The sequence below is a fragment of the Grammomys surdaster genome, unplaced genomic scaffold, assembly GCF_004785775.1.
Source record: "Grammomys surdaster isolate TR1022 unplaced genomic scaffold, NIH_TR_1.0 173, whole genome shotgun sequence".
NCBI classification, from domain to species: domain Eukaryota; kingdom Metazoa; phylum Chordata; class Mammalia; order Rodentia; family Muridae; genus Grammomys; species Grammomys surdaster.
This window is the reverse complement of record NW_021604621.1, coordinates 2,037,629-2,058,789: the sequence shown is the minus strand read 5'-3', so window position 1 is coordinate 2,058,789 and position 21,161 is coordinate 2,037,629. Positions and strand designations below refer to the sequence as shown.

The 21,161-nt window shown below is 36.5% G+C and overlaps 1 protein-coding gene and 1 pseudogene across 2 annotated transcripts in view; one reads left to right on the top strand and one right to left on the bottom strand.

Moving 5' to 3' along the window:
- The window catches only part of Col4a5 (collagen type IV alpha 5 chain), a 187,781-nt gene that overhangs the window by 104,460 nt on the left and 62,160 nt on the right, over positions 1-21,161 (bottom strand). For both annotated transcript variants that reach the window (XM_028767456.1, XM_028767457.1), the window contains exons 4-13: positions 15,533-15,577; positions 12,183-12,227; positions 12,038-12,100; positions 9,571-9,624; positions 9,204-9,230; positions 6,676-6,756; positions 5,331-5,393; positions 2,240-2,275; positions 2,109-2,150; positions 1,852-1,944 (exon numbers count right to left, since the gene is read on the bottom strand). In XM_028767456.1, coding sequence (XP_028623289.1) covers positions 1,852-1,944; positions 2,109-2,150; positions 2,240-2,275; positions 5,331-5,393; positions 6,676-6,756; positions 9,204-9,230; positions 9,571-9,624; positions 12,038-12,100; positions 12,183-12,227; positions 15,533-15,577 — 549 coding nt within the window. The remainder of the gene's footprint in view (positions 1-1,851; positions 1,945-2,108; positions 2,151-2,239; positions 2,276-5,330; positions 5,394-6,675; positions 6,757-9,203; positions 9,231-9,570; positions 9,625-12,037; positions 12,101-12,182; positions 12,228-15,532; positions 15,578-21,161) is intronic.
- LOC114621219 lies at positions 697-1,643 on the top strand (annotated as a pseudogene).

The following is a 21,161-nucleotide window of genomic DNA, read 5'->3' as shown; positions in this document are numbered from 1 at the left end:
ACCAAAGGTAGATGCTGATGTGGAAGTCAGGAAGTGCATGCTGATAAGAGCCTGATATGGATGTCTCCTCAGAGGTCTTCAAGAGTCTGACATATTCAGAGGCAGATGCTCACAACTAGCCATTGAAGTGATCATGGGGTTCTCAATGGAGGAGTTAGAGTGAAGACTGAAGGAGCTGAAAGGATTTGCGGCACCATGAGGAGAGCAACAATACCAACCAACCACAGCTCCCAGGGTCTAAACCACCAGCCTGGGAGCACTTATGGAGGGATCCAGGGCCTTAGCTGAATATATAAGAGTGGAGGGCCCTGCTGGGCACAGGTGGAAGATGAGATCCTTGACCTCATGAAGGCTGGACGCCCCAGGGGGTGGGAGTTTTGAGGGTGGGGAGGTGGGAGTGGGGGGGTAGATAGAGGTTACATCCACAAAGAAGAAGGAGGAGGTGTGAGGGGATTGGGGGTTCCTGGGTGGGTGGGGGATGGGGTAAGGGGACAACATATGAAATGTAAATAAAACATCCAATAAAAAAAAAAAAGTACATGTTTACATATAGTGACTTTAAGGTCTTTCAGTTTTAAATTTTTCATATTTTTTTAAAAGTTGATTAAAAGAATTATAATTGCCAAAAATTGTCCGTATTAAGAATGCACAGGAAAAGGACTACCCTTTCCCGTTCCGGGTTGACCAAACCAGGCTCGTGGGCCAGTGACACCCAGAAATTAAGAGGTTTTTAAAACCCGGGAGCTCGTGGACGGCTGCTCCGCGGCTGTCAACATGCCACAAAATGAATATATTGAATTGCACCGCAAACGATATGGCTATCGTTTGGACTACCATGAGAAAAAGAGAAAGAAAGAAGGTCGGGAGGCCCATGAACGTTCAAAGAAGGCAAAAAAAATGATTGGCCTGAAGGCTAAGCTCTACCATAAACAGCGCCATGCCGAGAAAATACAAATGAAAAAGACTATTAAGATGCATGAAAAGAGAAACACCAAGCAGAAGGATGATGAGAAGACTCCACAAGGAGCAGTGCCTGCCTATCTGCTGGACAGAGAGGGGCAGTCCAGAGCAAAAGTACTTTCCAACATGATTAAGCAGAAACGAAAAGAAAAGGCGGGAAAATGGGAGGTTCCTCTACCCAAAGTTCGTGCCCAAGGAGAAACAGAAGTATTGAAAGTTATTCCAACAGGAAAAAGAAAAAAGAAGGCATGGAAGAGAATGGTTACTAAAGTCTGCTTTGTTGGTGATGGTTTCACAAGAAAACCACCTAAATATGAAAGGTTCATTAGGCCAATGGGTCTACGTTTCAAAAAAGCCCATGTCACACACCCTGAGCTGAAGGCTACTTTTTGCCTGCCTATACTCGGTGTGAAAAAGAATCCATCATCCCCATTATATACAACCCTGGGTGTGATCACCAAAGGTACAGTTATTGAAGTGAATGTGAGCGAGTTGGGCCTTGTGACACAAGGAGGCAAGGTTATTTGGGGAAAGTATGCCCAAGTTACCAACAATCCTGAAAATGATGGGTGCATAAATGCAGTCTTGCTGGTTTGACAGTGACATCATACAAGTCATTCCACTCACTAGGAAGACTACATGCTGTCAGGAAAACACCATCGCTGTGGCCTTTCTGAACTACCATGCAGCCTTACCCCGTGTGCAGTCATCAAGAAGTATTCATTAAGGTGTAAAGGAAAATAAAACACTGCCCTATTTAAAAAAAAAAAAAAAAGAATGCACAGGGTGATATCTCAATATACTTACACATTGTGAAATGATTACCCCAATCAAGCTAATTAACATATCCATAGCACAGTCTTTATCCAATTCCCCTCTCCAAGGGCTCACCTGATCTCCTTTCTGAAATTCGATGTCAATTGGTCTTTTCTGTTCACTGAGCTGCCCAGGTGGACCAGGTGGGCCCTGAAGACCTTGTTCACCCTATTTACACAACAAAGATACAGCGATATTTCATAGTCTACTACAAGTAATAATATTATAGGTAAACTATGTCCATTGGAAGAAACAGGGGAAGGAAAAAGACAGTACAGGTGTGTAGGAAAGGAGAGACATGAAGGCTGGATGACCAACTTTTGATTACTCACTTTTTCACCTTTGGGTCCTTGGAAATTTAAGCCCATATTCCCCTGAGGAGAGAAGTTTCAGTTTAAAGTCTCATTAACAACAGAGAAACTAATCCACAGGAAATAAATGATGGAAAGAGAAAGAATATTACCTTTGGTCCTGGTGGGCCTGGTGGGCCAGGAGGGCCCTTAGAAGACACAGAAATGAGAAAAAACATTTTAGTAAGATGTTTCTTTAAAACTATTTGTTTTTTTTTAAATGTGACCTTCAAGCTATTTTTAATTCTGGGGATATAGCTCAGAGACAAAGCAGCTCTGTACTAAAGTGAGGTATCAAAACAATCCTATTTTTTCCCCTCGTGATTGTATTTTTGTTAGCAGCACACAGTTCAATTGATTAAAACAACCTAGACAAATGTAGAAACTTGTGGTGACAGGATAAGAATTGACAGGAGCAGAAAGTTAGGATCGATATATGAGAGGGTAGATAGCACAAGTACCAAAACCAAAGAAGTTATCTTCAGTGAACATGTTTTTTATCAGAGTTATGGGAAACAATGAAGTTGATTTTCAAAAAGCACATACTCTGTCTGCAGACATCAAACCCAACACTGTTGCTGTGGTCAAGAGGCATTTGTGGAGAGGAACCAAAGTGTGGCAGTTCCCAGGAAGGTCTGGCCAGCAACTGACCAAAGCAGAGTTGGATGCTTGGAGCCAACCATCAGGCTGAACTCAGGGAACCTGGTGGGGGAGCTGGCAGAAGGACTAGAGGAGCAGAGGGGGATTGCAACCCCATTGGAAGAGCAACATAGGCTGGCCACACCACCTAGTGATCCCAGAGAATACACAACCAACCAAGGAGTGTACCTAAATGGATCTTTGGCTCCAGATACATATGTCACAGAGGATGGCCTTGCCTGACAGCAATGAGAAGGGAGGCCATTGGTCCCCAGGAGGTTTGATGGCCCAGAGTAGGCGGATTCTCGAAAGGTGGGGCAGGAGAGTATGGGTGGGTGGGGGAGCACTCTCAAACAGGCCAAAGGGAGGGAGAGAGCAGATGTGGGATGGGATGGTGGTGGAGGGGTAATCAAGAAGTGGGATATCATGGGGTGGGGGGTTGTGGAGGGGTAACCGGGAAGTAGGATATCATTTGAGATGTAAATAAATGGAATGATGAAGAAAAATTAAAAAACACACACACACATGCTCAATTTGAAGCCAGTTTTGTTGTAGGCCTTTGTGTTTGTGTTTCTGATCATGTCTCAGGGCATGAAAAATTAAATAGGCTTTTCTTGGTTACCCTCCATAACTATATGGTAAGACCCAATTGTTGAACCCTCACACTTTAGCTGCAGGATACAGAGAAGTCAATCTCTAGCACACAAGGAAACTTTCTTCCTAGTGGTCAGATTTCACAGTGCCAGATGTGGAATGCCGGGAGAGAAAACACATCAATGTGTTAACCAGTGCTGGGTTCTGTATACTGCAATATCTATCTACTAGACAAGACGTACCCACTGCTGGAATAGTGACATGACTGTTATTGGGTAACTAATGTCAAACCTCATATTGCAACCCTGGGCAAAAGCCCATAGCTTGAGAGGTCTTGGACCCAATGATAGAACCTTATTGCTATTTTGCTAAATGGTCATGCTGTCTACATGCCTTTTTGATATTTATTTTTATACCCATAGACTCAGGCTGTTCTGAACTTTGGTTAGAAACACTCCTATTTGTAATAGAGCATAGTCAATGGGAGACATGCATACCTAGTCAAAGTGCTGGGAATAAGACACTGAGTGTTCAGCCCTAAAGTGGACATATCTATCACCTCTCCCTCCTAAGGCTCAGAGGAAGAGGAAGTAGAAAGACTGTAAGAATTTGAAGATGAGAAGTAATGCTGTAAACAGTTGCCTTCTAGACAGGGCATGACTATTGCACTCTTGTACTCTCAGAAACTGGGGTTACCTGCAGAAGACAGTCATAAGATCATGCCCCCCAAAATCTTAGCATAGATAGGGCAGATGACCTCCAGGCCCCTCTTTTCACTGAGGAGCTATATCAGCAGTTGACAGTTGCTATGGAATGGGCAATCACCTTTTATTGATGATGTGGCCACTAGGATTCCCACGCTACAGTGGATGGCCTCACACCCATTTTCATATGGGTAGCAATAACCAGATTTCATGGGTTACTTTTTAAAAACATGAGGCTGGAAGGGGAAATGTTGACAGGCATATGGGGAGAGTTAGAGGTGAGCAACAGGGGATAAAATGATCATATTTTATTGTGTATATGTATGAAATTCTCAAGAATAAAAACAATATTTTTTAAATATTAAATAGACATTATTTGCCTGCCTTTGTATAGTGCTTTTAATATCAACATTCTTTGTTTATTTACATATCACACCTCAGTGTCATTTCTAAGACTTTGCCTCCTCTGTCAAATACAGGTTAATTGAAGGAAAATTCAGAGATGTGGAGTGAATCAGCTAATTAGTTTACAAGGGTTAAAGAAATTCAGGGTTTAATAACAGACCCAGATAACACCAATATTGTAACAGCAGAATTATGAAAATGTGGCATGGCCTAGAGTCCCCTGATTGCACCATGTTTCAATCAAATCAAACTAATGGGGTGGGGGAGGGGTTAAGTCTTTCCTAAGGCATTTCAGTAGGCTCTTCTGGAATGTAACATACATTATTTTCCCTATTTAAGAGTAAGAACAAACAGTCAAAGACAAAAGTGCATTATCCATACAAGTATAATGAAAATATGAAAATTGCCATTGAAATACATAGTATATGGGATACAGAAAGGCATATGAAAAATTACTTTGAAAGGAATACAATTTTGTTGTCTTTTTAAGAGGATGGTAGCAAAGGTCTAACTCCAATCATGACTACAATAAAATCTAAGTATTACAGTAGTATTTATCATCTTTATATTTTCTGCACTGAACAGAGCAGGGCTTCATACGTGTTAAGCAAGCATTCTACCATTGAGCTATATGTCCAGCTCCCATTTCTTGTATTTACTTTTATGTGTGAATTTTTTTCACCTGTATGAAAATATAGGGCCTTTGCTTGCTTAGAAGGAACTTTGCCATGACAAAGCCTCAGCCAAATAACAAAATTAAAGGTATGAATATTGAAATTAATTAACTTTTATGTAATATGATCAGTAGTAATATCCATTAATCAGAAAGCAAAGGAGAAAAAATACAATTACAGAAACTTACCATTAAACCTGGTGGTCCTGGAGGACCACTTGGCCCTGACATACCCTTGGGACCAGGTGGACCCTGTTATAAATGGAGTAAAGCAAAGGATGAAAAACAAACAAACAAAAAACCCTAAACTCAACCCTTTACCTCATCATATAAAGAAATAAATGTATGCAACTTAAGTTATTTTCATAAGTTTATATCCCTGCAATATTATCAGAACTTAAAAATTGTACAAATTGAAGGGCTAAGTAGCTTATAAAGTAACTCAATAAGAGAGATTGAGTACAGCTTTCAGCAAGGTTATGTTCTACAATGATAGACCAAAGCATTGTAAATACATAATGAAAAACGAAAAAATGAACTACAGCAAAACAATACAAATGATCCTTAACAAGTAAAGGAGAGTAGATGCATTACAGAAAATTGCATGACTATCACATATGGTAGTGGAAAACTAACACAGTCGAGGGAATAAAGCAACTTTCAACAGTTCATTCAGGCTGCTAGTTATATATTGAGGCAATCCAGAAGGCTGTGGCTTCCAGGTAACATCGTATTGATTAAAAATTATTGATAACATTCTGTTGGGTTTGGGAGTGTTCATAGGTGTACATTTTGTGTTGGATCAGCATATATTCTGCACATATTCTGTTATATTTTTATCTTACATATTCATAATAAATTATATGAACAATCAGGGACAAGAGTGAATGAACTTAAGAGAGTATGTCTAGTAATGTCACGAAAAGAATTAAAAATGAACAAATGAAAAAGAACCCAACATTGTATCTTGGTGATCAAAAAGCAAAACTTTCTGATTTATATTTTTGGTAAAAGGATTTATTCTCATAAACTATAATGGACTTTCTCATCTATAAATACTCAAAAGCCATTACTGTCTCTCTGTATATTATCTATAAATGAACACAATCTTTTTGTAAGATTACATTTGATGTTTACCATGCATAAATTGCATTCCTTCAACCTTCAAAGTATGCTCACATGTCATACATAATTGATACTGTTAGAAATGGCATTTTTAATATCTTAAAAGAGAGATCAATGATTTTATTTATAAAAAAAACACTTATGGTAGACTCTACTGCATAAGAAGAATGTAGGAAGTTATTTTTGATGCAAACATCTGTTGCCACATACACAAATACCCACAGACACTGGCTACACTGATAAAAGAAAGCAAACATACCTTGTGAAAACTTTCACTTTGTAATGCATTGAGACCTTAAGAACTTCAGATAATAATTTGTATTACTAAAACAGTGAGTGTGGAAGGTTCCAGACTTGTATGATCCTCTGTTGTAATCATGTAATAAAGAAAAAATGTCTATATGCTTACTTGTATTCCAGGAGGGCCTGGGTATCCTTGATTACCCTTTGGTCCTGGCAGTGCTGACATGATTATACTGCCTGGTTCCCCCTAAAATAAACCCACATTGTAAGTTATAATCATTATTATGCATGAGAAACAGCATGAGGGTAAAAAATATTCTGAGAGTTCATTTTAGTACATAAATACAGCGAAAGATTAAGCACACCAGTAATTTCATGAACAAATTTACCTTTGAAAAGTAAATTAAGAAGTATCCATGGTATACCAAAGTACAGTAGATTTATTAGGAGTTTGTGGCACTTTTAGTTATTCATTAATTAAAAATATGCATTAGATATAAAGTATTTGTGGAGTATTGTGTTAGGCTCTGGACACTTAGTAATAAAGAAGTAGACTCTTTCCTCCTGAGGCTAAAAACATAATGGAGAAACATAAAACATAGCAAATAAACAAGATGGAAGCATGTTCTGTTACAGTCTATAAAGTAAAGCAAAAAGGGTATAGTGAGTGATAAATAAGTAATAAAGATAGTTAACTAGGCAGTCATATTAGAGCAATGGGAAAAGAGTATGTAAGTCTCAGCCTAAAGAATAAGCATAATTTCCCACAAATGACTAAAAGCTGCACTGGCTCAGTGGTAGAGTGCTTATCTAGCACGCATGAAGTCTGCCATAAAAAATATAATAGAAAATTTAAATTCTCAAATCAGCTAAATTCAGACCAGTGGTACTAGTAATTAGAAAAAATAAATGTCTTAAAATAAGGCTGTTGCTACAACAATGACCAGCATGACAAGACATGCACATTGATGTTGGCATTGATGTTATAAAGGTATCCATCTGCTCAGTGATGCATTTTAAGGCCCACCTCATAGGAGAAACTCTTGGCTGGTAGTGTAAGTCTGACTAAGAACACATTGCTAGGAAGCTCATTGGCTCCAGGGTGTATATCTAGTAGCATAGTATCAAAATTGTCCTCTGAATTCATATCTCTCTACCCATTATATAATCAACATATAACCAGTTCAACCTTTAGATCACGAGAGAGAAGTGTCTTTGTGTGGTGGACAATGGTTAATGCAGAAGCTCATAACGGATCAAAGTATAAAGAATGAGTGTCAGTGGTATGCTCAGTCATAATGGGGACATTCATATCACACTCCTCCTCCCAAGATTTAGGGGACTTCATAGAAAGGGGGGGCAGGAAAATTATAAGTGCCAGAGGTTAAGTAGGACTGGGGCAAAATAGTGTGTTCTGGACATAATGGAATTCACAGTAGTCGTGGTTGCCTGCACGTGACCTGCACAGGAATAATTAGGTCAACATTGCAGCATTGAGGGAGGTGGATCTCATGAGACTCTGTCCACTACATGAGACGCTAGTGACAACAGATGCCATCTGGGTGAAAGAGAGTCAATTTTCTTTAAGGGCATGGCTCCTGACAGGATGATCATGCTTCAGTGGGTGGACTTACATCCATGAGAATATGGACAGCACAAACTGAACTCAGTGGGCTATGAAAAAAGGGAAGAAACAGAATGTGGGAGGGTGCAGATGGACCTGGAAGAGCGGGGTCTAGACATAATCAAAATATGTTGGGTGTACATGTTTCTAAGAATTAATAAACATATAATTTAAAAGTCATGTAGTGTATAGCGACACAAACTCTATCTATCTATCTATCTATCTATCTATCTATCTATCTATCTATCTCTCTCTCTGTGTGTGTGTGTGTGTGTGTGTGTGTATTCAATGAATTAGGCAGGGTTAGTTGAAGATTAACTTCTGACATGATAATCTGAGCATCTGGGAGATATTTGAGCAAAGATTTTAAGGAGACTGTTGAACACATAAATTTTGAATTCAGAAAAAAAAAACTAATTTGAAGTTTTCAATGTAGATGGCCAGTAACTACACAGTCATCAATAAATACCTTGAGCATTATTAATATTGCCAGGCATAGAAGAAAAAGAAGAGTCAGATTTATGTTTTAATGGCTGCTGGATAGAACAGAATGAACTTTCACTGAAGAGTGAAGAACTATCAGATGCAGAAGAAACAGTAGGAGACTAGAGTGTTACAGAAACCAAGGATAAAGAATACATCTAGAAGCCAGGCAGTGGTGGCGCACGCCTTTAATCCCAGCACTTGGGAGGCAGAGACAGGCGGATTTCTGAGTTCAAGGCCAGCCTAGTCTACAGAGTGAGTTCCAGGAAAGCCAGGCCTACACAGAGAAACCCTGTCTCGAAAAACCAAAAAAAAAAAAAAAAAAAAATACATCTAGAGAGAACCAGCAGTCAGTCCTATGAAAATACAATCAGATAAAGCCTAAATTTGTCAGAAAAGAGAGTTTTGAGCACAACACACACATATTTTAAGAATTAAAGTATATAAAATTACATAGAACACTGCTTAAAGAATGTACTCTCCATATGTATCCATTTGGAGGCAGAACTTATAGTTACTATTCTATTGCAATTGAAGACATTCTACATATTTTATTCAAACTGCTTGTCTTAGCATGTGATGCTTACCTTCATACCTGGGATCCCAGGAGGTCCCTATAATTAAAAGAAAGCAGGAAATTTTATGCAAATTAGACAGGGATAACAAAAGAGCATATGATGTACATATGAATATAACATAAAAGAACAATATGAATACATTTTTATCGAGTCACTTCAAAGTATTTTATATTATAAGCTTTTATACGTAAAATTTATATTAGCTATCACAGAATCCTTGGCTTTAATCAGCAAGAAATCTTTTTGCCATTTCATCTTTGAAATTTTCTAGCTTGCTACTTTAAATATGTGACATTGCTCCATTCGAGTGAACTCTGTATTCACACCTTTTCTATTGCTTGTTGAATTCATTTTAACCCTGAAATTTAGAACTTACTGGAGGACCTTGTAAACCAGGAAAACCTGGACTGCCTGGAAATCCACGTTCTCCCTGGGAGTTAAAAAAAGGAAGAGTGAAGTGAAAGAAGAAAGATTGAATAATTATATGACAAACAATGGTTTTCTTTAAAACATACCAGATCACCAAAATGTCATTAGCATCCACTTCCCAATTACTTCAGAATCAACTATCCGTGGCAATTCAAGCAGAACACCTTTATTCCTACTCATCTACCCCAACCAAATCTAAGGGGAAACAGTACTGCTGTCGTATTCTTTTAAAAAAATCTATTTTGAGACCATTTCACAACAGAGTTCCAATAATCATCACATTTAATCGCTAATGATTTGCTGCAATTTCCTGACCATGTGCTGTACAAATTCTTACTTCAAACTTACCATTTCACTTTCCTCTTATTGTAAACTATTTCAAATTATTTTTTTGCAAAAAGGAAAAGATGACAAGGAATAAGGCACCAAGAAGACAATGACAACGGTTCTAGAAATTGCAGGCCATTAGATTTCTTAGGTACCCATTTTTTTTTTCAGCAGCAACATAGACATTTGGTTTGGAATACAACAAGTAAAATTGATATAGAAGAACATTAATTCTTTTCAAATGTCTATGTATGCTATAGCAATTCTAGAAACACCCATCAGAGGTTTAAAAGGGCAAAGTTACTATCCCTTTGTCCTTTTGAGCCATTGCTCACTGGCCTTCCCTATATCACATTTTATACATGGAAAAAGTAGGTCCAAAGAGAAAGGAAGTACCCTGAACTTCAAGTTTAGAAGACATTACGGAAAAGAAGTCATATATTGTACATGCAATATTAGGATTCATATTTTACATACCTAGTGAAAAGTGTAAGAAAATTCTAATCAGGCAGTATGCACAATAAAAAAATCACTCACTTTTTGTAAAAGTTATTATATAAATGATGCCCTAAAACATAAATTGTTAGGTATATGAAAGGGCCATTTTGTGGAAAAAACTCATATCATAAATATATTATATTTGCATATGTATTTTGTTTCCCTATTTAAAACGTTGAATATTAGTCTTCACGTTGTATAAGGCAAGCTGGCAAAACACACATACACCAAACACACACATACACACACAGACACACACCACACACACATACACCTAAAAAAACAAAGTAAAATATAGCTATGTCACCAGAATAGGAACAAAATAGTTCACTTTCTCATGGAGTGTGTTATACAAACAAATTTCTTATTGGCCCAATCATCAAAGACTGCCTGAGCCAGAATGGAGAACATGAACAAATTTCTCAATTCCAGATATTTGCTTTAAAAATATGCACATTAAAAAATCATAATTGTTGTATCAGGCATGGTCCACATTTAGTCCCAGAATTTCGGAGGTACAGGCCAGTGGATTTCTGTGAGTGTGAGGCTAGCCAGAGCTACACAGTGGGACTCTGTATTAAAAAAAATTATTATTGTTGGTAAGGGTTACAGAGACCTGAAAAATAATGGGCCTAAAGTATTGTGCTGATTTTATGCATGTTTTAAAAATTTCCAGAAAACATGTTCATTGTATTTCAAGAAGTTAATTAAAGTATATACCATAAGGTAAAAATCTGGTATATGACATTAATTTTAAAATATAGGGTAGATCTAGTTTTGTAGAATCTTATGCAGAAAACATAAAATGCTAAAAGGATAAAAATAAAGTAATAGTGCATTTACTTAAGAAAACGAAAAAGCAAGAAATAAGAAAGATGCTACAAAATCTCATTTTACAATAAGAACATTTTCTCCATTATCTATTGCTGTATATTAATGTTAAATTGTTGACTCCAAACAAGAAAAGTGCCATTATCTAAAGCTTTGGCTTTTTTTTTAATTGTTAAGTGCATTATTTTTGTTGATGAAAAACTTGGAGCTTTCACAGTGACAGTTAAGGAAGTTAAAAAAAATCATGAATGGAATCAGTGAGATGGTTCAGTAGATAAAGTGCCTGTTGCCTGAGTATAGACCAATCTGAATTTGATACCCATATCCCACATGGTAGAAAGAGATAAACACCCACAAGCTGTCCTCTGAACTCTGTATGTGCTCCTTGATATGCATTGGTTCCTTCCAATAGCATACAACATTTTTTCTTTTTAGCTTAAAACATGAAGCATTCAACAATTTAAATAGCATCTATTTTTAAAATCAAAATTAATAAGATATTACCAAGTATTACTCATGAGAACTTCTATAGTATGTGAAACACATAAATCCTAATTCACTTTTAATATTCGCAATACTTTACACAAAGATTTAGAAAAAAAAAAAACCTCTAACCCAATGCACTATCCTCACTAATTAGACAGGCTTAAATAAATTACTGAATTTTAATATACTGAAAATGTTGTCTTAGACACCACTCTGTCTCTTTTTAGCCTTTGATCAACAATCTGTTCACAATTACGTTCAAAACACCTCACCTTGGTTCCATTGCATCCAGGGATACCTTGAGGTCCTGGAGCCCCATCATGGCCGGGCATCCCCTTTAAAAAGGCATATAACACACTTATAATATTTCTTAGATTACTTCTTAGGGGATTTTAAAATAATGTAAACCATACTTACAGGAAGACCTGGTGTCCCTGGAAATCCAGGAAGTCCAGGAGGACCCTATAATAAAAAAGAAATCCCTTGATCCAATGACAAGACTATTACAAAATGTGCTTCACTGTTACCAATCACTGTTGGTTTAAAAACTAGAAACACTAGAACCTTGAAATGCCCAAGATGCAACTCACAGGCCACATGAAGCCCATAAAGAAGGAAGACCAAGTGAGGGTGATTCGGTCCTTCTTAGAAGGAGCAACAAAATACTCAAGAGAGCAAATATGGAGACAAAGTGAGGGACAGAAACTGAAGGAGGGGCCGTCTCAAGACCACCCCACCTGAGTATCTATCCCATGTGCAATCACCAAAGGTAGATGCTGATGTGGAAGACAGGAAGTGCATGCTGATAAGAGCCTGATATGGATATCTCCTCAGAGGCCTTCAAGAGTCAGACATATTCAGAGGCAGATGCTCACAACTAGCCATTGAACTGATCATGGGGTTCTCAATAGAGGAGTTAGAGTGAAGACTGAAGGAGCTGAAAGGGTTTGTGGCACCATGAGGAGAGCAACAATACCAACCAACCACAGCTCCCAGGGTCTAAACCACCAGCCTGGGAGCACTTAGGGGGGGATCCAGGGCTTCAGCTGAATATGTAAAAGTGGAGGGCCCTGCTGGGCATAGGTGGAAGAAGAGAACCTTGACCTCATGAAGGCTGGATGCCCCAGGGGGTGGGAATTTTGAGGGTGGGGAGGTGGGAGTGGGGGGGTGTAGATTGAGGTTACATCCACAGAGAAGAAGGAGGAGGGGCGAGGGGATTGGGGGTTCCGAGGGGGTGGTGGGGGATGGGGTAAGGGGACAACATAGGAAATGTAAATAAATCATCCAATAAAAAAAAAAAACTAGAAACACTCTTTCACAGAGTTGTCTTTAAAAGCCCTTTTACAGAAAACTAGAGACTTCTGTTTGTAAGCACAGTTTCTTCACTACAGTTAGTGGCAGCAAGCAAAGCAGTGGATGAAATGTCTGTCTTTATAGATAAAAGTCTTTCAGGTTTGTGAATAGTGAATTTACTCGGAGATGAAAGGGCAACAAATGGATCTCCCTCTAAGGACATTAATGTAACTAACCCCAAGCATCTTTCAATTAAATTTCCCTGTCGGAATCAGTAAAATACAACTTGACAACTATTTCTGTTGGTGAGGATATTGGGAAACTCTTTCTCTTGTCTATGGAGAGAACATGGACTCAAATGTTATGGCAGGAAATTTGGAGCTATCTACCAAAACTGGAAACATATCCTTTAACATAGAAATTCACTTCTGTGCGTCCATCCCTAAGCACACTACAAATTAGAAAACACAATATTCTATTTTAGGTTTGGTGATCACAGCACTATTGGAGCAAGACTTGGAGAAAAAGAAACAGAGCAGAAAGATGTTCTGAAAGATTGCATGCCAGAAAGCAAGGACGTCTCAGTGATCAATGACTTCTGTAAAAGTGACAATGGGTGAGAAGCAAACTTATAAAGACTCCTACCAGATCGAGGGTGGGACAAAATGGCTTTCAGAAAACTAATGTCTATAGTGGTGGATACCTTTAATACCAGCACTGCCGGTGAGTATAAAGTCTAGCCAGGTCTACAAAGTAAGAACTTATCTCAAAAACGTAATAGCTGCAATTGACTGAAACATTGCAGCATGTGTATTTGTAATTTTTAAAAGTCAAAATCCTTCCTTGATAACTACTTCAAGTAGTTATAGCTGTTCATTAATTTATTAAAATTTTAGCTAAAAATGGTGACTTGAGGAAGTGGAGAGTAAATTTAAAGTAATCTATAAATTGTTAACATAAGACAAGAGTATAGTGGTTAATAGTCACGGAGACACACTGAAGTTTCATTTGCAAAGTGAAAGATGTGAAGGATTTAAAATGCCAAAGTGTTCGATAATTTTGAGTATAGAAATAAGCATAAGGAAGTTGTGTACGCTCTATATTTGTCTAAAGTTATTAAACTTATTAAACTTATTAAAATTTTTCTACTTTTAAACTTTGCATTTCAATGGTAGTCTGCAAGCTGAGATCTAAAAGTCCAGGCTACTGTATCAAGCACCTCTAAAGTTTTACTTCAGAAGACGGTCTATATGAACACTCCAAGCTATCTAGAAGTAGCCATTAATAGAATGACAAGTTCTTTTTAGTCCACTGTGCTTATCACATAGTAGGTATTTATGGCTATTTGAGATACCACGTGATTATTTTGAAGTGCTTTAATGGTATATATTATATGAATTTACCACAAAAAAATTAGTAATACCTGCCAAATTAAACTAAAGACTTTGACTTTCTTCTCCATTTTTTTCAATACTATATATCCACACCAGTCATAAACACCACATAAGGCAACTGAGATGGATTTTCATAGAGGGACCCATGGCTCCAGCTGCATATGTAGCAAAGGACTGCCTTATCTGGCGTCAATAAGAGGAGATCCCCTTGTTCCTGTGGAGGTTCAATTACCCAATGTATGCTAGGGTGCTGAGGTAGAAGGGCATGAGTGGGTGAAGAAGCGCCCTCATAGAAGCTGCAGGGACAGGGGAGGGGATGGGGGTTTAACTGGGAAGGGGGATAACATTTCAAATGTAAATAAATAAAATAACCAATAAAATAAAAATAAAACAAACAAAACAAAAAAGTGATATGTTGAGGTGTCAGGCTGACAAGGAGTATAGTTCTAATAGTTAATTTTAGTTACCAACTAGACAGAATCTAGAATTACCAGGGAAACAGCCTTCTGGACATGCCTGTGGGGATTATCTTGGTTACATTAGTTGATGTGGGAAGATCCATTTTCATTGTGGTCAGGGTCAACACTGAGAAGGGGATCCTGAACTAGATAGAGAAAGTGAGCTGAGCACAAGTATGTTGAGCCTGGCTTTCCACTGTGAAAGTGATGAGACAAGTTGCTACAAACCCCTGCCTCCTTGAGTTCCCCACACGGATGAGTTGTGGCTATGAACAAATGTGCTAACTTGAACGGGTAGAATTCCACAGGGCTGCACCCTTTGACACAGAACTACAGATGAATAATGACTCTTGAGACAGAGTCTTCTCAAGATGATCCCCATGAATGAACCACCTATTTGATTACCCAATAACAAGTAGTCAGCCTTGAAATCATATACATATAAGCAAGAGTAAACGGACTTAGCATGCACTATCAATATATGATGTATATATAAACATATATGTATATATGTGTTTGTGTGCAATAATAGTTTCATTTTTTCTTGCTGTCTCATACCATTTCACTTAGTTTTATCTGTTGACAACAACGAGGCATTTACCATACACTGAATATTGCTTACTCTGATTCCTTTTGGTCCTGGTGGCCCTGGAATTCCATCATCACCCTGCAAAACACAATGTATTTAGTTCCTCTTTTCCTTCAAACCATTCATCCAATAACTACTTTTCCATTAGCTAGCCTGAATCTGTTTTGTAAAATTTTCTGAAAGTTAGTGTTAATTTCATACACCCAAAGAATATTTATGATTAAGATTCAAGGCATTGATAAATTATATGAATAATATGAAGAAAGGCCAGTATTTTACTGGGGAGACTGTTGACATGAAGAAGAAAGGTTTCATGCATAAAGTTGTACAAGAAGCATACAAGAAAATGAATATAAGATAGAAGTACAGCTATTTCCCAAATCATTTGTGCATAAGAAAGGAAAAAAGCTCAAAATCTTGACAATGTTTTTTAGCACATCAAACTGCAGGTGTACGTGCTGTTCATGAATTTCTGCTTTTATCTTTCCATTTATTTCAGAAAGCACTTTTTACTGGAAGAACTTAAAAGTTATAAGCTCTCTCTTTCAGCTTCCGTTCTCTGTTCCTTGCAAATTCTACCTACTCATTTTTAGTCATGCCTGCATTGCTGAAAAGTTTAAATTTTATCTCAGTGAAATTTTTAAAGTATTTTCTTTAAAGTTTTGAATACAGAAGAACTAATACAGTTTGATGTAAAGAAGTATATCCACAGGTTCTGGCAACAAGGACATGAATACTGTTAATACAAAGTATGTAAGGCCCTATAAATCTGTCTCTTTTTAAAAAGTTTAATGATATACTCTTTCCAAAGCAGATGTGTTTATGAGAAGATTCATTGAATTCTGATTCCTAGTTAAAATAACTAGAAGATCTCTTGTTCAATAAATATTTTATGCCTTCCCACTGAAGGCAGAAATAAGAAAAAAGTGTGAACATTGCACCAGTTAGACCTAGCAGCATGGTTAAAGAACTACTTCAGGAAAGAAAATTAGAAAGTTAGAAGTTATGGAGAACCTGTATTCCCAACACTCAAAAAGCTAAAGTAGAAAAAGAAATGCCCCAAGTTCAAGGCCAGCCTTGTCTACATAGAGAGAGCCAAAGCAGCCAGAACCACAGAGTAAGACTCTGTCTTAAAAGAAAACAAGAAAGAAAACTGAGAAAGAATGGAGCTGAGATTGCACCTGGGTAGGGCATTTGTCTACAACAAGTCCCCCTGAGCTCAATCCCTAGCGATACATTCAAAAGAGAAAAGTTTACAAAGGATGAGATAAAAGCAATATGATAAGACTGATAAAAGCAATATGATAAAAATGATAAGATTGTATGCCTGAAAGTCAAGACATTTAGGCAACTATAACAATACAATAATTATATATAAAATTAAGAATTCAATGGCTTTATTATAGTAACAACCATTTAGGAGACATAATAAAAAAATACCCCACCAATAATGACAAAACAAAATACCTTGCGATAAATTTAATGAGAAAATTCACAAGATTTACAAGAGGAAAGGATTAAAAACAGTTGTGAAGTTCACAAAGAAATAGTTAAATATGTATAAAAGAAGAAATTCCACGTTCTTAAATAAAGGAATTCAATTTAAGCAGTAAACTACAAATTTAGCTATAAATTTTATATAGTGAAAATTGAAGTTACTGGGTGTTTTTAAAACTAGACAGTAGCTCTAAAGTTTATATGGAAAAAACACCCCAGCAATATCTTTGCGAAAAATGGTAAAAAGAAAGGAGAATGTAGTGGACCCTACACCAGTCAGGTATAAAAGTGAAGCACAGGCTTCAATTATTAAAACAGTTTCAGTTTTAGATTTGGATAAAGTGAATACCAGAAGATTATCAGACAGAAAGTTCATAAGAACTTGTTAAACAGAAGCTATTCTTTAGCCAAGGAGGATAAGATCCCACATAAGCAGTACCTGAAAATGTAGACAGAAACCAAATTTCCATATGCTATGTATTTTCTTATGTACACATAAATAAAACAAAATTTATAAACACTGTAAGAATTTAAAAATAACTAAGGATAACATGAAACAAGTATAACAATATACTTTAATGAATTTTTAAGACTTATTATTTATTCATTTTAAGAATTTCAGCTTCTTTCCAGATAGTAGTTGGCTGCATGTGATTGAAATCATGGGAAATAAAACTAAAAATAAGGTTGACTACTGTATAATGAATGTGTCATTGTAAATGAATGGATAAAAAGATCAAGGTGTATCTTAAAACACAAACTGTATACCAGGATGGGTTTCACAACAATATTCGCACAGATAAAAAATAAATTGACATACTGAAAGAAAAAATTTGAGAGTTAATATATAACCTCACAGTGCATAAGTTTTGTTCTAATGAAAATCCATATGCCTTAAAGATAGAGACTCATAAATGCATAAATTTTCATGCACATGCCTACGAAAACAAAAGACAAAGGTAAAATAATACAACTCACAATGTGTGCATGGAAATAATCTTTTTAATAAATAGCCCAGCAAAAATATGGAAGCATCAAATCACCAGGAAAGGGGCAAATGATATGAAAATACAGGTCACAGGAAGACAAAGGACACTTTGATCTGTGAGAAGCATATTCATAATCATAAGAAGAGAAATGCAAATTGGAAGAATATTGAAAGGTCACTCTTCTACCATAATGACAAATAGAAAAGGTTATTAGTAATGGAGATGAAGCTGTATGACATAAATCTACTTCCTTGTTGCCAAATCAAAGGTAAACCATATATGTTTGGGAAATGGTGGTCTGGTAATATGTGTAAAAAGAAACCACAAGTGCATACATGGGCACACATTTCCCATAATTTATCTTACCAATTCATGCTTGTTGATGCAAAAAGAATTAATCAAAGTTTTGAATCTTAGCAGTTATGATTTATAGCAGCAAACTATTGAAAACTACATAATTATGTATAAGGAACTGGTTACTACTTTACAGCTTATATACACAATGAAATTGAATTTAATAAGAATAACAGTGTCCTGAGAACACTGATATAAGGAGAACACAAAATAAGCATAATACATCTTATTTTAAAAACAAAGTGGATGAAAGTATGGGTATGTATTCAGGAACCAATGAACACAGGTGGAAAAGCGTTTTTCTTTGCATTCCTAATATTTACTTATCATGAATAAAATGAATTATCTATTGAAAAGGAACCACATTTTATTTAACAAAGAACTACTTTGCAACATTACAAATGTGTATTTATATAAATACACAGACACACTCTAAGCAACTGAGCTAATTGGCCAGTTTATTTTATAAATTTCTATGTTCATAAAAAGGAATATACCAATGAAGAATAATCATATGTATTATTTTAAAATACAAATACCCAATCACACAAAAGTACACTTTAAGCTATAGAATCTAAAATGTTTTGAAAGCAGATCACACTCTCACTAAATAATGAAAAGGAATTACAGCAAAGGTTAGAATACTCTCTAAATTTAATGTGCAAACAAGCACATTTTCATAAACTATTATACTATCATTAAGGAGACTCAGTTAATGCTACATTATTGTAAAGTAATTGCAATGTAACTTCTTTTAATAAAACACAAATATTTACTCTTAATATGCATGATATGCGAGAAACTCTGGCCCTGTTCCCAGATAAACTCACATTCGAGAAACATAGCTTTTTCTATGGTTCAAATTACATTCTATTTCAAAGCACTCATTTCCATAACACAGCTGAAAATTAATCAATTTGTGTTCCCACTTCATTTTCAGAAGACTATTGCTTAAGTTCCAGTGTGTTGAGAAGTGGAAGAATTTAGTTGTGTTGCTGTATTAGTGCTCAGTTCGTGATTTAGAACTCTGCACTATTTCTTTGCCATTCCTGGGTGGCAAGCATTATACTGCCACTCTTACACTTGCTGTGCTATAGCACCTAGGAAATTCATTTGAATGGCCCATCTATCAGAATTCTATGTAGTCCATCATTTAGAGTGTTAGTATGGTCTTAGTGTTCATGTTCTATTCAGTGCATTTAAGCACAGGACCCCCTTACTGTTGAATCTTAAAAAAAAAACTCCCTTCTCAGAGTTGTGTCCTCATTCTCACAACATCTACCTTCTGGTACAGCTAGCTGTATATTAAACTGCCTCCAAGCATTTAATTTTCCTCCTTTCTTAGGAAGACTACCTGCTGATACCCATTTGATTTTCTTAATCCTCTAATGATATGGCACACCATCATTATATGAAATAATAAAGCTAGAGGGAAAATGTTATTAAGTCTTTTTTTTTTTTTTTTGCTTTTCAGGCAAGTGAATAGAGCTGGACCTTTCATATACCACTTTACCAGTCTATCTACCACAGATAGAAAAGGGCACTGAGCCAAAAGAGCCATTAAATCTAAAAGAAACTCTTCTTGTTCTCAAAATTCACTGTTACCTCTATCTCTTCCCCTTCCCTAACTTATACTTATAAAGATGCTACACTTGTACTCTCTTATTCATGGAGGGAATATATATATATATATATATATATATATATATATATATATATATATACCAGACCTATGAGAATGATAATTGAACTTTAACCTTTAACACTTCCTAGTAGGTAGAGGATAAACGATTCTAGAGACACTTTTCCTAGAGATTCAAGCTATTGACCTTCCCCCACCCAACATCTGGAAATGATTTAGGGAAACGCTGGAGTACAGAGAGTTAGGAGGCTGATTCAAAGTGAGACTCCACAGCAAGCTCTGTAAGATCATCATCCATGCTAAGGTGGAACCTTGTAGCATTACAGCTGTTTTACAGTCACCTACACTTCTGTACATAATCCCTGATTTATGTTCAGTTAGCAAGTCCACTAAATTCATTGGTCACCATAATTTGGACTTTGGTTAAATCAAAAAATGGTCTGTCATTGGTGCTCATATGGTAAGAAGATGTTTATTTGCATCACCCCAGGAAAAGTTTAGGGTAAAAAGAATTCCAAAAACCATATACAACAAACAACATCCTGAAAAATAACTGAATATGACAGTAATGTCCAAATTTAAACAATAGCAACACTAAGGTGAAGAGACAGTTTTCCTGAATAAGTGTAGCTATCACTATTCATCAAGGAAACATTTCATCATGGTGAATGAAGAACATCACAAACAACAACAAAACCACACACAACTAGACACAAAACAGAGATCAGTGTATTTTGGGGAGCCCAGGCTTGCATCAAAATTCCTGCATCTATGACTCAGGAAACCATCACAGAAGAAGAGGTAGAAATCTTTTAAGAACAACATTACTAAGAAGTCTGCTCCATAACAGTCAAGACTGGAACAACAACAGTATCAATGCACATGTTAATGTAGAAATGGGACAATTTTATGGGGTTCTGTTCCTAGACAAAGGACTATAGACAATTAATTATTGCTTGGAGTAGAATTAGCCTCTCCCAGGAATGAGCCCCTTGATTAGCTCTCTCCCTTCTTCCCACATATATATATATATATATATATATATATATATATATATATATGTGTGTGTGTGTGTGTGTGTGTGTGTGTGTGTGTGTGTGTGTATGCTTTATAATATACATACACATACATACATACATACATACATACATACATACATACACTTTTTACCAACTTTAGG